General features: G+C 42.0%; 2 protein-coding genes across 2 annotated transcripts in view; one reads left to right on the top strand and one right to left on the bottom strand.

Moving 5' to 3' along the window:
* Positions 1-5,718, bottom strand: part of ZNF654 (zinc finger protein 654) — a 29,892-nt gene extending 24,174 nt beyond the window's left edge. Inside the window, exon 1 of the mRNA XM_071433817.1 lies at positions 5,568-5,718. Within this exon, the coding sequence (XP_071289918.1) occupies positions 5,568-5,699 (132 nt within the window). The 5' untranslated portion in view covers positions 5,700-5,718. The remainder of the gene's footprint in view (positions 1-5,567) is intronic.
* A 393-nt stretch (positions 5,719-6,111) lies between these two features.
* CGGBP1 (CGG triplet repeat binding protein 1) lies at positions 6,112-13,950 on the top strand. Its single transcript, XM_071433822.1, has 2 exons — positions 6,112-6,266; positions 8,703-13,950. Exon 2 carries the CDS (start codon positions 8,713-8,715, stop codon positions 9,214-9,216), a length of 504 nt encoding a protein of 167 aa, XP_071289923.1. The 5' UTR covers positions 6,112-6,266; positions 8,703-8,712; the 3' UTR covers positions 9,217-13,950.
* Positions 13,951-17,125: the final 3,175 nt, after the last annotated feature.

Genomic DNA, 17,125 nt, shown 5'->3' on the forward strand with positions numbered 1-17,125 from the left:
CCAGCAACAGCATGATGCATCCTATGAGACAAGTTTCTACCCTTAAAGCTAAATGCTTTCCCTCTTCTCTTAACCACCAAAATGTCATCCATCTCCTCAGCCTGCTTCAGGCAAGAACAATTCCCAAGTTTGGCTACCATATGTCCATTACATTTAGCCCAGCCAAAAAGTCATGTATGTTTATAGTCTGTCACTTGCACAACAGTGAAAACTAGACATTAATTCTAGAAAAGCAGTTTGGGCTGATTGGAGCAGTGCTTTATCGCTGAGAGATAAATGTACATACTTCAAAAGGAGAAATATTCCTCTTCATCTTTTGATTAGCACCTCACCCCCCAAATGAAAAAGTCAACTAATGAAAGGAATTGTTTTGCTCACTTATGAAAAGGAGAACTGCCAATCTTGTGAACACACAAATGCTCACATCCACATCACAGGTAACCAGTAAAAATCAGTTCATTAGGTGTATCGGTGAAGAAGAACAATTCTTTTCCTCATCTAAACAAAAGGACAAAACTTCTAGATTTTTGCATTAGCTCCTGCACCACGTGTACCTTCTCTAACTTGAACAAGCCCACGTAGCAAAGCCGTCAGACTGAAGCATCACTCACTGGAGATCCTCCCTTTAGGAATAAAAACCTGCAACTCCTTTCTAAGTTATAATCCTGATAAATTTTTTCGAAGGAAAAATAACAAGCTTATTTCCATGCAAAAGCTACACTTAATGAAAACGCATTAAAACCTGGAGAAGTAGCAATACCTAGAAGTTTGAAAGTATCAAAGAGGAAAGTTTCAGAGAAGTAAAAAGATGTTAGAAAGATCAAGAAAAGTCTACAATGTTTTGCACAAATGTACAAATGTTTCTTTTGGAAAAGAGTAACTCCTTAATCCTACTTGTAAAACAGGGAGATCATTTCCCAGGGTAAAGCTGAAAGGACAGCAGGCACAAAAGCTGATGAGAATCACCCGAGTATGTGAATAAGAAAAGATTTTATGATGTTAATGACAAGAGCGCTGAAGACTGGAAGCCTGGAGGAGTCAATCTTCAGATAAAGAGCTTGCAAATCAACTGCTATTGTGAATTCCCATAGACTGAATGAGGAGTCAAGAGCACTTCACCCACCAGAGCCCAGCTTTGCATGACAGACCCTTATCAGCCTTCCCATCAAGTGTCAGAGAAAGGAGTGACACCACCTAACCCAGGCCAAGGACACCCTTCTGCACACACTGGTAAATCCTCACCACAACTGGAAACTCCCTTCGGCATCCAACTTGGCAGTAAAAGCCACGTGGATTTCCTTTTAAACATTAATTCACTTGAATCTCAAGCTGCACAACACTAAACTACCAACAACTAAACTGAACACACTGGTTTCCACCACTCCCACATGTAAAAAACACCACAACAGGGTAAATTTTAAATTTAAATAGTTTCAAGTAGTTATGGTACTCTCTGAAATTTAGTTAATGAAATGTACGATAGGCCCTTTGTAAGCTACAATGTAACAAGTAGCATCAACATTCAAAAACATGAAGAAGTAAAATATTACTTAGAACAGTGGTCTTAAAATTTGAGCCATTAACAAGGAAAAAGCATATTTGTTCAGGAAGGTACAAAAACCCCAAAACATCAACACCACAAATTATTACATGAGCAAATAAGCGGTGCAAAATTACAGATTGTCTTTTTCAGAGACATAAGCTTCAAGGATGTTGAAGAAATCACTTGTCACTGCTAGTATTCATGTGAGCAAGACTTTAGTAGCTGAGCCTTAAAATGGTGTATGAAGATCAAATATGGATCCAAATGGCCCAAAATTTGATAATAAAAGTCTGGCAGAACCTAAAGGTTTGGGGAGGTTTTCTTTGCACTTGTTTTGGTTCTGCTTTTTAATATAAAAACAAATTAACCACTACTGATCCAAACTCCAGAGTAAGAGACAAAAGCAAATACTTTGAAATTTAGGCAGAAAAAATGTGAAACGACATTAACTCCCAAGTCAGAAGAACAAACATCTAAAGTTGTATATTTTTTTACTTCCATCACCACAAAGCAAGACGAACAACAGTTGAGTCACACACCCCTCCCTGCTTTTTTTTTGTCTGCTAAAATAAATCCAGGAAACACTATCTTCTCTGGTGTGTTACTATATTTTACTACTTAACTTTTTTTACAAGCCCAAGAATTGTTTTTCCACCAATTAATGTAAGCAAAGGAGGTAATCTTTCTTTCAGGAGTGGGATCATGCTGGAAGGCTGTAAGCTGATGCCATAGGAAGAACAGATCAAGGAGTGTTTACCCCTCACAGCATTACCTTGTTACTTGAGATGAACTCACCTGGCATTTATTCCAGTCAGTACCAACAACATAAAATAGCATCGAGCCCTGAGGACAACTGCAGAAATGCTGCAAGCAACTTGGAGTATTTTGATAGTAAAGTTATGAGAAAATATCCAAAAATATCCCAAAAAATCTATTAATTTCTTTTTCTAGTTAATAAAACTGTACCCACTTCCATTGCAATGAAGAAAGCTACATCCATTTCCCAGCTCACCATTAAAGTTTGTTTTTAAGCCATATAAAACTGGAAATTCATCCATGTAATAATAAAAGTAGTCCCCTTAACCCTCATAGCAAAAAAGTCCCCATCTATTCTGTTTTTATTGCCCTTCATCATTTGTATTTCTGTCTCACAGGAACACCTCAATGGCTACAGTTCCTGAGAAACCTCCTGAAAAAATTTTAAATTCTGCATACAAACGCAAGCTGAAACTCTTCCAAACGTTTAGGCTGAGGGAGTCTCTTCTAGGTACCACCTTTCAAATGTCTTTAACTTACAAAGTAGTTACAGATGCGTTGTTCTTTTGCCTGCCAAAGCTGGGAACAGCCGATTTACTTTCCCAACATCCAAGTGGGCCTGGAACTCCACAAATAAGAAGAAAAGCCACATCAGCAAATTGTAGAAAGTAACACAGAAACAGCTGGTGAGATGCATAAGCTGGGCACTTGACTCATCTTCCAACTGTCTTTTTTCCCTTCCAGCCACAAAAAGCTTGATTTCTGCTTTGCCCATATCATCAATCTCAAATAACATTCCAAGAAAAAATTCTATTCCATTTTGCCTTGAAAGATTCAGGCTGTAACGACTCTCTATGACCACAAACACCTACAAGACCCAGATTCCAAAACTACAAATGGGCTTCAAGACGCCACATTCCATCTGCATCTTGGATCACTAAATTGTGATTATCCATAAATTTATGGAAAATGCTCTCATAATCCTGACACCTCATCTTTTTCAAACTGGCACTTAATCAATTCAAAACTCAAGTTGAATTACAATACTCCAGGCCTCAAGAGAACTGAATCTGGCTGTTTACTGCAGGTTTTTTACCTTTCTAACATCACTTAAGGATAAAAGATGTGCACACCAATGCATTTCAAGCTCTAAGCCACTATCTTAAAGATAAGTAGGATGTTCTGGGTACAGAAAACATATCTACAGACTAAAAAAGGCTTTCTTTACAACTTGCTTCATTTATCCTGTAGTTCTTATTGAGACATGCTCAGTCTTTAGCTTAACTACAAGCAATCTAAACAGAATTATTTTCAGGTGACAGCAAGCTCCAGCACCATGTCTGAAGCACACCCAAGTGTTTTGATAGGTTGTTATTCTGAAAATAACAATGTTTCTTTTGGGGAGTCCAAACTCACTGCACCATCACTAAGCAACTATTTCTACAACTGCTGTTCCACTTAGCGCACAAACCCAGGAGCACAGGAGGCAAACTAGGACCTTCAGAAGGGCCAAATGAGTATAAAGACAAGCAAAACTGTGTTAGCAGTGCAAAATGGAGTGAGGTGGGAAGGCTCAGTCTGCACAGCAGCCAAACACATCCTCCAGGAGATCTGGATAGAAAAGTACAAATATATATTACGTGTATAGTTACAGTGTCAATCCCAGGAGGAAAAATGAGCTCATGTGGAGCACATACAACTTCATTTGTTGTCAATCCATGAATGTCACACAGCTACAGCCTTTTCACACCAGCACACCCCTTAGGATCTTGTGTTTGTGTAGTTTAATCAGCAGAAAACCCCATTACCAAAAAACATGTTTAAACAAAACACTGATTACCTTGAGCACATGACTGCTGTTCACATCAGGCCAAATTTACACAAAACACACACACACAAAAAAAGAAACCCTAGGGACAAACTATTAATATATTAACTTACTCTCATCAGGATTATTTAAACTATGCATTGCTGAAAAGAAAATTTAAGAGAAAAGGAGCAGAGCCCTTTACATACTCAGAACATTGGCTGCTTTTCTGGAGAGTTCATCAACTCAGAGTAGGGGAGAGGGTTTGGCAATCTCCCTACACACACATGCAAAAAAATCTGCATAAGTCAACACGAGATATATAACAAAAAACACTTGTGATACAACTATTTCACAGGAAAATTCTTCCTCTGCTGTTGTCCTCTTCTGTTTCCTACTAACGCATACTTTGCCCTGGAATTGGCATTAGTACATGAAGCAATCACCTTGTCTGGACTTCCTCCACACAATGAATTCAACATTGAGAGAGAAATCATTAAGATAAAACCCCCAGAGTTGAGCAAAAGTAAATGTCTTTCCAACCAGCCAACATGATCAAATATGGTTGTCATTCCTTACAGTTGTAGAAAATACCAGACTTCCAAAAACATTTGCTTCTCCTTTTACTGTCTCTGCAATTCTTGAGAGATTATAAAACAGAACAAAATATGAAAGGATGAACAGCACCAAAAAGCAACTCATGGGCTTAGTGAGCAGAATGCCCCCCGAGATTATTGTAAGCACATATAACAGTAAGTAATATTTCAGACAGGGTGTTTCACTGAACGATGAAACAGGAACAAAGTGACAACATGGCATCACGCTTTTGTAGATGGCAGAAGACAACTGCAGAGGTGAGATAAGTCAAAGAGTTGATAAAACAAAGCAGTTCTATATAAAAAAAACCTCTGGGGTGTGTTTTGAGCAGCAGCAAGTGGCATGGCTGGAATACACCAAAGGTAACTAATGCTCCATCCACACCTGCTGATTAAAGCAACCAGGAGAAGCAACCTGTTGGTGCTTGTCACTTTGCAAGGCACACCTAAAGGGCTTGCGAGGAGCACAAGAATCCCGAGCCCGCATCGACAAAACGCTGCTTTTCAAAAGACAAAACCCTAAAAATCATAAAACACCCTGGACTAATCCGGTCAGCGAGACGAGAACTGTTCCCAAGGCCCTTCTCGCTTCTCGGCCACGCAGACGAGGCCAGCCGGGATCGTCCTGCCCGCAGCACCACGCGTATCCCCGCAGCCGCCCCCGGCTCTTCCTACTCGCTCCCGCTCCGGGAGTCGCCTCGCCTTCCTTCCCTGCCCCCCGGGAGCCTCCGTGCCCGCCCGGCCCGGCCTCACTCCCCCAGGCCGCGCCCCGCACCCGCTCCTCGGCCCGGCAGCGTGAGGGCCCGGCCCGGCCCGGCTCCCTCAGCGCTGCCCCCGGCGCTGCCCCCCGCGCCGCGGCGCTCACCTGGCAGAAGCGGCGGCAGTAGTACTGGCTGCGGAGCAGAGCGGGCAGCCCGGCCGGGAGCCCCGGCGCCGCCAGCGCCTCCAGCTCCTCGCTGAGCCGCTCCGACTCCTGGTCGCTCTCGTCTTCCGCCATGGCGGCCCCGCCGCCCCGCGCGTACCGAGCGCCCCCGCCCCGCCCCGCCGGAAGAACCGCCCCCGCCGCGCCGCCAGGCGTCCGGCCACGCCCCCGCCGCGCCGCACTTCCATTGGTCCGCCAGCCCTGCCAATCAACGCGCCGCTCACCTCTGTCCCCGCCGCTTCGCAGCAGCGCGATGCGATTGGTGGAAAAGTCTCGTCGTTACTTCAGACCCGCCTTTCCACTGGCTGCTCCCCCCGTCGGTTACGCCCTCCTCCGCAGCCGCCCGCCCGATGCCCCGTCCGCTGAGCGCCACCGCCCGCGCTCTGATTGGCCGGCGCACGCCTCTATCAGCGCTCTCACGCCCGCTTCCCATGCGTAATTGGGCTCAATCCTTGCCCATCTCCGCAGCGAACCAATCAGCGAGTGACTTCCGGCGGCGGGGGCAGGCCGGCGGAGTGGGCGGGGCCGTGCGGCTGCGGCGGAGCGGCGCGTCCGGCCCGGCCCGGCGGGGCCCAGCGCAGAGCGGCGGCGGCGGAGCAGCAGCCCCGGGGCGGCCCCGGGCGGGCGGCGCGGCTGCTGCGGGTAATGGTGCCTGGCACGGTTCCGGCGGATCCGCATCCGCGCGTGGGGAGGAGGCTGCGGGGCCTCCCGGGAAACACCCGCGCTACGGGGAAGGGCCGCAGCCGCGGGGCCTGGGCTGTGCCCGGCCGGGCTCCGCGCGTTTCACCCGCGGCGCCGGCAGCCCGGGGGACGAACCCGGGCGAGCAACGCACCGAGTGATGGTCCCGGTCCCTGGGCGGAACCCGCCCGGCGCTTGGAGATGCAGACTCGCTGTGCTCCTCTCCCAGCGGCTCCGGTGCGGTGACAGCGGTCACAGCCGAGACCCCGGAACAGCCGCCTCGCCCGGAGTGCCCCGGAGAGCGGATCCGTGAGCACCCTGGGGTGGGGAGGCAGCAGCCCTCTGCAAGGAAACACGCCAAAATTTGATATCCCCCCCAAAAAAATAGACCTATCAAAAATCCTGTGTTCTGCTGCTCTCAGAATCCTGAGAGATTTTGCTGCAGTAGGACTACAAGCACCTGGTTTGGTGGGGGAACTCTTTTTTGGCTTTTCAGAAGCCAAAGCAACAAGTTGGATTCGGACTTGTTTTCTTCTTGATTTCAGGAAATGGTTGTTAGGAAACTCTTGTATAAAGCAAGAAAGAGAATGAAGAAGGTTACATTGATGCTGGGTACAGACTGTTTATCATTGTATCAGTCTAAGACTTACAGGTCTGCAAAGCTGCAGTGAGAGCAAAACATATTCACTAGGAAAGTAGCTAATACCAAGATCTTTGTTGCCTTTTGCAGAAACTTGTAATCTCTTCTTGTAGCAATGGCTTAAGAAAAAAGACAGTGTTGATGACAGAATTCTCCATTCCTTTAGTTCCAGGGTGGGGAAAACCCATTCTGGGCAGCAGAAACTGTATTCAACCTTTTTTTTTTTTAAATGTCGCTACAGCAAACTGGGTAACAAAAGAAAAAAAGTACAGAAAAGTACATACGGAGGTAGCAGGACACTTAGAAGAAACATTGTTGCCTTTTCGATTTTTTTTCTTTACAGTTTTTTTTTTTTTAAGGAAATGGGTAGCTAATGCGATGACCATTAATTTTGCTCAGAAAACCTCTAACCTCAGCAGAGCTGCTACTTGACTTCAGCTTTACTTTAAAAAGAAGTTAATTTACCTATAGTTGAGATTTGCAGTAGCCACATACCTCAACAACAAAGGGACACTGTTTGATTTCAGAGCACTTGACTGGGTTATTGCTTGCTTTGGTGACATGGTCTAGTTTAGAGTGATGGTAAACTTGTTTGAAAAGAGAATTGCATCTATTGCAATGCAAAATAAGAAATTCTATGTTCCCATCAGGCTGTTCCAGCACTGACAAAATTATTTGCTCTAAACTCCAGGTTCAATCTAATAGCTGCAGTTGAAAAACCAGGGCTGTTTCCAAACAAGTGCTGGCAAAGCTTCAGTTTGGGGTTTTTTGTTGGGGGTTACTGACTTTTGAAAGTTACAGTAATGGTTTTCTTGCTTGATATGGAAAAAATACACAGAAAAACACTGATTCAACATAATTAAGATACTGTCAAATATGTTGAAAACACTAAGAACAAAGTATCCTTTGTCCTAATGTGTAAAGGATAAAAAAGGGTCTTCATAAAAAGCAAAAAGTGGTTTTGTTTTACTTTAAGTGATTAACAGATTAGGTTTTGAGGGTTCTGTTGAGTCACCACAATATTAGCGGTGTGAGGATAACTTCAAACAATTGTTAAAAAACACTTTAATTACAATCTAATACCTTATAACTACACCTATATATCCACCACAATCTCAACAGATGCACAATACATACCATAAAAAAAATCAAATAGAAAAAAACTCCCACCACATTAATAAAATCTTATAGTAAAAGTCCAGATAGACTCTTACAGTAACCTGTTGTCATCTTATTGCAGGGGTTCCATACTGTTGTCTTCTCATTTTAAAAGTTTCATACCTTCTTGGTGTTTCTCATGGGCAGCTCTCAGAGCACTGACTCTTTCTTCTTCACAAAGCAGGCAACTGACTCCAGTTCCTTTCTCAAGCCCACCCCACTCTTTTATAGCACTCTTCTTCTCATTGGTTACAGCTGTGGCCTGTTAAAGTCAGGCCTATTCCTAATCTTTGATAATTGTCCCAGCTGCAACTCCTTAGGGGTAAGATTACTTTCTACACTATCTTTATTTTCTTATATTCTATCCCCCTACAGTAACCCAAATAACAGAAACCACTCCTCATAATAAACCTAAAAACCAAACCAAAAAAAGTGTTTTCCTCTGACCCACAAGGAACTTCACTCTCCCATTTAACTGGACTTGCAGATGAAAATCCTTTCAATAGCAGTGTCACAAACGTGTCTTACGTGTAGCTAATGACATTTTAGATGTCAGCAGGTGCCAGGCTGGACATTGATTGAACTCTTATTTGTTCCCCAGCTTTGCTGCAATGGAGCGGTTCGGGGTGAAGTCGGCGCCGTCGCGGAACCGCTCCAAGACCGCCCTGTACGTGACGCCCCAGGACCGCGTGACGGAGTTCGGCAGCGAGCTGCACGAGGACGGGGGGAAGCTCTTCTGCACCTCCTGCAATGTGGTGCTCAACCACGTCCGCAAATCCGCCATCAATGACCACCTCAAGTCCAAAACACATACCAAGAGGAAGGCGGAGTTCGAGGAGCAGAACGTCAGGAAGAAGCAAAGGACTCTGACTGCCTCCCTGCAGTGCAACAGCGCTGCCCAGACAGAGAAAAGCAGCGTGATCCAGGACTTTGTGAAAATGTGCCTGGAGGCCAACATCCCCCTGGAGAAGGCCGACCACCCCTCTGTGCGGGCCTTCCTGTCCCGCTACGTTAAGAACGGCAGCTCCATACCCAAGTCGGAGCAGCTAAGGAAAGCCTATCTGCCTGATGGCTATGACAATGAGAACCAGCTCATCAACACTGAAGACCGTTGAGAAGAGAACTGTTTTCATCCTTGTTGTGAAGTTTTACATATTGATGGTGTGGTTTATTTTTATATTCATGCATATATACAGTGTTACATATTGATTTTACAAGCTATTTTGTATTCTTGTAGAAATGACAATCTACTCCTGAACTTAGCAGTGTGCCACAGATTGTTGCTAACCCTGCTGTGGACTTCAGAGCTACGTTGATGTAGAGCTCATGAGGAATGTAGGGAGCATCCCTGGCATACGCCTGATCTCTGTTCAGTCCAGCTGTAACTGAGGCTGAGAAAAAGGCACTCAAATGGAGGACCCCAGTTCACAGTGCATCTAAGAAGACGGTGTGGTAGGGATTGCTGTTCGTGGCAGTGGATTGCTGTGTCCAGTATCCTGTCCCTAAGTGACCAAGAAGAGGTGCTGCACCTTTGAAATGCAAGAAGCTCTAGGATGGTTAGTTAAAATATCACTGCTCTGTTGGGGGAGGACTATTGCAACTTTCTATTCAAGCTTGGTTTATGTTTTGAAACAGGAAACATTTTTCTTCTAGAACTCTCTCTTATGCTGTTTGGTGCAACTGTGGAAGTATTCATTATCCAGCTTAACCAGCCAGTCTCTTGTACTGACCTCTGAACTCCACTATTCTCATAAGGCTGGGAGTTCTGCAGGTTTGCCATGTCTGCTTTTCTAAAATCACCGTTCCTTTGTCTTGGTTTCACATGCCCCCTTCCATTTCAGTGCCAATATTTGAAAGCTGAGTAGACAAACCAGTAACTGAGTGTGGTTTGCAGTGCAGCTGCTGTCAAGTGAAACTTATGCTGGACGAAGTTCTTAGCAGAGAATACTGCCTTTTTCCTACTAGCAGGACTAAGCTAAATCTAAATTGGGGATGGTAGAGGCACTAAACTGAGGAGTTGGGAAGGTTTTTTCATTGTGCACAGGAGAAGAGGCTGCTCCATCTTTCCCTGAAGGTCCTTTACACATCTGGCCTTATCATCAGCCTTTCAGTCAAGGGAGGTGAAGTGAATAAAATAAAACAGTTACTGCAAAGGTTCTTCAGTACTTGTAAACACAAGTAGGAAGGCAGATACACTTGGAACTTAAAATAGAATTACAGACCTGGGCTGTATTTCTTACTCTGTACCACAGCCACATCTATTGGACTGGCAGAAAGCAAAATGGGAAATTGAAGAATTTCAATAATGTTACTCTCTCCAAAATCTAGTTAATAGTTACTAAGCTATTCCAAATGATGATGCCAAATAGTTCACTAACACAAATGTTCCATAAAGGTTTGGAATGAAATGAGGGAGTACTGTGCAAAGTGCCGGAATACAACTGACCTCTGCCTGCTCTAGATCTCCTGGAGATGCTCTGGGTTCAGACAGGTTCCAAGCATCTCCTGGGAGCACAGGAATCCTCCCTCTCCGTGGGTACAATGGCATAAGGATGCTTTAACTCCTGAGGGTGGAGCCAGTTGTCCAGCTTCCTTTCCCCAGCAGAGTTTCACAGCAGTTTATTTACAGCGATACCAAGAATTGCTGAAAAGAGAGACAAAATAACCAGATTATTTTGGGTTTAGAGCTATTTCCCACCTGTATCTAGAGCAGTCTCCTTTGCTGGGCTGAGAGAGACTTACATACTTAGTAACAACTATATTTTAGTGCAATTAGTCTGCAGAAATGCACTTGTGTTCCATGTCCTGCTATGAAACCTGCTGGAATAGATGGACAAAGCTAAAAAGCAGAAGGTTTCGTACCCATATGCATCAGTCCAGGAGTGCTCAGCCCACTGCTGGTCTAGGACTTCAGACAGAAATAACAGTAGCAACTTTTTAATCTAATCCTAGAGATCAATATATGCCTTCCTAAATATCATTTCTTATTGCACAAGCTTGGGTTTACCTTAAAATCCTTAACTGCCTTGGGCTAGAACTGTTTAATAAATCTTCTGAAGCCAAGTGAAAGGTAAACTGCCAATAGCCTTTTCTGTCCTGACAAGAACTGAAAGTATTTTCTCACTGCTGCTGTTTCCTTACAGTGAAACAACATCCTTGCTTTAATTTTTAATCTTTATTGAAACCTCAGCAATGCTATCTTAGAATTCAAGCAAATGGAGAATAATGGGATATTGAGAAAAGAAAAGCAGCTAGAGAAATGGGATGGGCAAAAGGAATTTGGGCTAGTTCACTCAGTTTTGCTAACATGGGATTTTCCAGGCTGCAACCCATAACAATTTTATATAGGATTAGATGCTGTGGGTTCTTCCCTTGACTGACAGACTGACAGACATTTTGAAAGCTTAATGGGAACATTAAATAGGCTCCTGCATAACTGGAAAAGAAGAAAAAAAATCAAGTTGCTTTCAAATTTACAGTTTCACATAAAAATGAAGCAATTGGCAAGTGTAATGGACTCAATTTGCAGGACACTGCTGGTTTAATAATAGGATATTTTCATTTAAAAATAAAGCTACATACTTTTCAAGCATTTTTGAAAATCAGGATGTTGATCCATTGCAACAAACATTAATAATGGAGTAAAGCTATGAAAAATAAAGCACTTCCAGGTAATCTAGAAAGAATTAATAAGTTTAAAATCATGAACATAACCCAAATCATCAAGGCATTTTTAAAGAAAATATGAGTAAGTGGTTGCATTCTGTCATGAGACAGAGTCCTTCAAACACTCAAATTCAGAACATCATTTTGCCAGTATGGCTGCAGACGGATAAAATATAACTTTATTTTAATTGCTGTTGATCTTAGGGAAGATTTACAGCAGAAGTTTTCTCATCTATCTAAACCTAAGGAATAACTAAATCATAGTTTTGAGGCTGTGATGGAGTTGTTTGAACAGTCTCCATGGGGGATTAATTTCTTGTGCAAGAATAAATTTCCTGTAAAGAAGAAAACTCTCAGAAGTAAAGGGAGGATGGTAACAGTGTCAGCTTTTCACTTTACATCCAAATGTAGGGACAAGCTCTAAGAGATACTTTCTGCCGTGTGGTTTTAGGAATATATTTGAACTCTAAATGTAACAGAAAAAAATTAAAATAAGTATTTTCTTTTCTGACCAGTACTTAAACTAATTTAGCCAAGTTAGCTGAAATTACTCCCAAGTGTTTTTCTTGAAAGAAAAGTTGCAAAGAGTAAAATACAAACAGGAGCATTCTCTGTTGTGTGACTCCTTACATGGACACACCATGATAGTTTCAGCTTGCATGTTATTGAAAAAACAGGAGCAAGCTTCAGAATTTTTTATCATTTTGAAGCCTGCAATTTGGCAGGTCCCATGGGAAGGTGAAGCATTCAGCATAATAAAAGGGAATCATTTTTCAGTGGAGAGAGAAACTTGTTCTGCACAGTATGGGATATTCTCATGATAGAAAGGCTGGTTTTAGCCAGAGCCCCTTGTAGCAATTTTGTTGAACTGAAGAGTGAGATGCTCCCTGTTAGGTTTTGCAGCATAATAGGCTGATTTTCAGGAAAAAGGAAAAAAAAAAGCTGGAAGTTTGGCAAGGATAATCTCTATTTATATTTACATATAAAAAGAGGCAAGGCTCACTGTTGCATTCACGTTGTACTCACTGCTACTTACTCTGTGTAATTTGAGTGCTTGTTGTCTTGTACAATTTTCAAGTCGTGTCTAACTTTCAAAATATTTTCATTTTAACAAAGTTTCTCACTGTAATAGTGCTGTTAGAGTTTAGTCTCTTTTGGTCTGATGAAGATGCTTTATTTTTGTTTTGGTGGTAGGGATGTTTTGTTGATGGTGAGTGGCCACAGAAATGGTTTTATTCAAAAAAATAAGTCATGAACTTATGATTAGATACTAGAGTGAGGCTGAAGAAACCCGGGTCCTGCAGTGCCACAAGACTTCCTGTAGGAACAGTAAGACCAGAGTAAGTGATTTAAGTTTTTATATTAAAACAATACTGAAGAGAAATACTTTACATTGTAAAGTTTTCACTTGGTAATGGAAAAACGGTCTCTTTAAAAAAAAAATAAAGGTATTCCTTTTTTTATAGAATTTATGCATAATCTCTTATTTTACCTATCAAGTGGATTAAGAACTTGTGGTAGTTCCCATAGAGTGGTGTAATATAAGACACAAGAAACGGACGGGGACAGGAAAATTTCAGGAGCTGCTGCTGTAGCCTAAGGTAACATCAGATATTGAAGCATTTGGTTAATTTACCTGTGCAGTGACACTGAAGTCTGTTTCAGGACTGGTTATACAAAACCTCTGCTTCCTGTCACTCCTGATTTTCTTCATGGTGACAGAAATTCCCTATTGATGCCTTCTGCTCCAAGTGAATACCAGGTGGAATGATTTTTGTACATTTTGACACTGCAGTAAACCATTTGTAGTACAGGATCTTGCAGCTACCCAAGGCCTCAGATCTTTTCAGGAAGGGCTTCTGTAATGTGGAAGAATCCAAAAAGGTCACAGTTTGATTTCTCTCCCTTGGGGACTTCATGAAAATTGAGCAAATAACATCAACCCATCAAAAATTATCATCAAGTGTGGGTTTGATTGTTTACACATTTCTTTTCCTGAATTCTGACCTTTCTTGACATCTAAGGATGGATCAATGATAAATTCAGGCAACCTCTTGACTGATGAATTTATGAACCATCATTTTCTCATTTTCAGTCATTTCCAGGTCACAGCACATTAAGATCAAGTGCTTGTTGTTGTGAAATGGAAAAGCAGAATAGAAATAAACATACCCTTTGTAAAATTTTCTTGTGTGGACAATTTGTGTATGAAACAGCACATGCACACTTGCAAAATCAATGTATCAGTCAGGATTTCTGTGGAAGCTGATGCAGAACCAGGTGAAGCAAATATTTCAAGTTTAGTAATTAGGCCATGCTAAATTCTGATAGTGACATTTTACCTTTTTAACTGAATCAAGGCAGTTCAATCCATATCCAGAATGCAGTAGGATCAAGTACACACAGCTTTCAGGCCACAGTGATATTGATAATTAGGTTTGACATTTGTAATTTGCATAGGCTGAAGGAGAAACAATCTTTGACAATTCTGCTTTTCTTTTTTTTTTTCCTCATCCCATGACTTTTTTTACAAGGAGTTTGGAATTTGTGGCTTGTGTGGCCACCTCTTTCATATCTACAGGCACATCTCAGGTAGAAGCAGAAAGTGCAGGATGACAGTTGGAATACAGAGAGCTACTGCAGCTCAGGTGAAACTACTGTTCAGTAGTTCTGTTCAGAGCTGACAGAAAAGTATTTAGGGACTTTAGAGGTTTTTAGGAGGGTTTGGTTTGCCTCAAGTGGGTTTTTTAATCTGTCCTCCAGTGTACAAAATAGCTCCAATTCAGCATTGGATTTCACTGCAGTAACTGACCACCTTCTCACCTCAATTCTTCTATAATTAGTTCTAAATTGCTTCCTCCCTCCCCTTTTTTCTGAACCTGTCATTACTCCAACACAAATCCAACAGCTACAATACCCATGGTTGCACTTATGTAAGTGTTTTACAGACAACAAAGCCCCAAGTGGAGCTTTAACCAGCTCTGGACAGAAGGAACTGAGCCCCCTCCTGAGAGCACCCAAGCTGAGCCTACAATCCAGAAACTGGCTCAAGATGTGTGCTTCAGTTTAACAAGGCTCATCTCACCTCCTGAAACTGAAACTGCTAAGGGAAAAGTGGGGAGATGCAAAGAATCTCATGTTGTGAAGGACTTACACTAAAATGAAGGAGCTGACCCCTCCTCTAACAGGGAATTACAGGAGTAAAACTGCAGGGGCTACCTTGGCTGGTGCAGCAGTAAATGCTGAGTTCTGAGATCACGAGTGACAGGCAAGGAGCTGATGGGACACTGGAACACTGCTGCTCCTTTAAGGCACTAAAACTCCTTCACACAGTGTTAAAAGGTAATTTTCAGCAGACTTCCTGCAGCCCACTCTCAGAACGCTGTGTCTCACTCTGTGGTTTCCTACAAACAGGAAAAATGCAGCCCCAAAATAGAACATTGGTCTTGTCAGAAGAAAAGCTTAGGTGGGACAGAAAGAACATTGCATAGATTATGGCTGGGTTTTTCTTTTCACTTGCCTTCAGTAAAGTAGCAACAGCCCTAACAAAGGGGACTGAATCAGGTAAAGTTTCTATTTATCGCGATCCTCAGGTCTGAATTTCACCCCATGTTTTTGGAGCCTTTTCCTCCAAAATAATATCTAATACAGAGAACTATTGTAGTTGTGTTTAAATGGAAGAGGTTCTTTGAATTCAATTGCACTGAGGGTTTTTAAATACCTGATTTCTCTTAGGATTCAGCAAAGAAGTTACTGAGTTATTACAGACAATGCTCATATGGTGACATCTTTTTCTGCCATCTCCTTTTCCTAATTATACAGTTTAGGATTAGGACTCTCATTCCTTACTTTGACAAATACTTATTTTATATTTATTTAGCATTTACTATCCCTTGAAACATGCTTTTAAAGCAAACCTAAACTCGTGCAGTATCTCAAATCCATGGACTCAGTTAAAAAAACAAAATTAAAAAATCTAAATTACCATTTGGAGATCAAAAATATCTCATTTGTATCTTAATAATATAATAAAAATAGAATGGCTCAAGGTGGTAATTAAGTCTCAGCAAGAGAAAAACTTCCCTGAATAACCAATTTTTCTCTCAGAACTGGCCGTGGATGCAGCCACCAGGCGTCTTCAGTGCACAAAAAGGCAATTTGTGGCAGGAGTATTTTGGCTCAAGTGGAGCCCTGCTGTGTGTGCAGTTACACTCAAGGTGTTCTCTTCCATAAATATTTTCCATTTAAGCTGGATTAAAGTTTTTGTCATGCTTTTTCAGCTCCTCATAAATATCAGTAGGATTCTCCTGATCACACACTCCATCCAAACAAAAATTTTTCGATAGAAAAAAGAAATCCAAACATAACATTTCAGAAAGCTGTTCCATTATTTTTTCCAAAATATTATTCTGGAAAAAAAATCCTGATAATTTAGACTTTGGTAAGCATTTCCATCACAAGCAGAGGTGACAATTGCTATATACAAAATTCCTGTTTGCCTTCAATTTGGTTCTAACTTTATGAAGAAACTTTGCATAGGTAAAAGTTTTTGGGAAGGTTCAGCTAAGTGCTTCAATGTCTTAAAAATACTTAGGGAAAAAGGTCTTAAAGACATGCTGAGAAAGAAACACACAAAATCCAAATTACTTGTCCTTATGAAGATGCTGAGAACAAGCAGCAGAAACAATCATCCTTTACAGATTGTTGTGTGAACAGTGAATTTTTTCAACTTCTTAATTGATGGATGTTGAACTAGAGTCATGCAGAAGCACTGAATACATTTAAAATCATGCTTTGTATCCCTCTGCTCTGCTACTTTGTTTCTTGTAAAATCAAAACCTCATGTGCAGGAGGATCTTTAAAAAAAAACAAAAAACCCTGCAGCTTTGTTCATTACTCTGTGAGGGTAGGCAGGAGCCAGAGAAGGGGAGATGTTTTTTAAACCCTCGGGATCACCTTCTCTTTCCAATACTCAGACAATAAAGGTTTCTCCAGTCGTGTTGATGAAAAGGATATTCCTGTAGATTTTTCAGGTAACGTTGGCTCAGAGCAATTATGAAATTTACAATAAGATGTGGCCTCATAATTAAACCTGTCTGTAGCTATTAAACATTACAGGTGGAGAACAGAAACCAAAGCAGTGCTCAGAGCACCCTGCAGATAATGGGTCTTATTTTATTACCATAGCAGAGTCTCCTAACTTAACTGGAGAGGATGATAATGATAATAACTGAGAAAATATTCAGTAACTGGCCAGATAAGAACTCCAGCACCTGAGGACAAGGTACTTTTGAACCATGGCCAAAGGTTTTGGTAGCATTCAACCCTGAGTTTGAAATCTGGAAATCCTACAAGCTC

Source organism: Agelaius tricolor, unplaced genomic scaffold (assembly GCF_023055355.1).
Source record: "Agelaius tricolor isolate 1412-34295 unplaced genomic scaffold, bAgeTri1.0.p SCAF_9, whole genome shotgun sequence".
NCBI lineage: Eukaryota > Metazoa > Chordata > Aves > Passeriformes > Icteridae > Agelaius > Agelaius tricolor.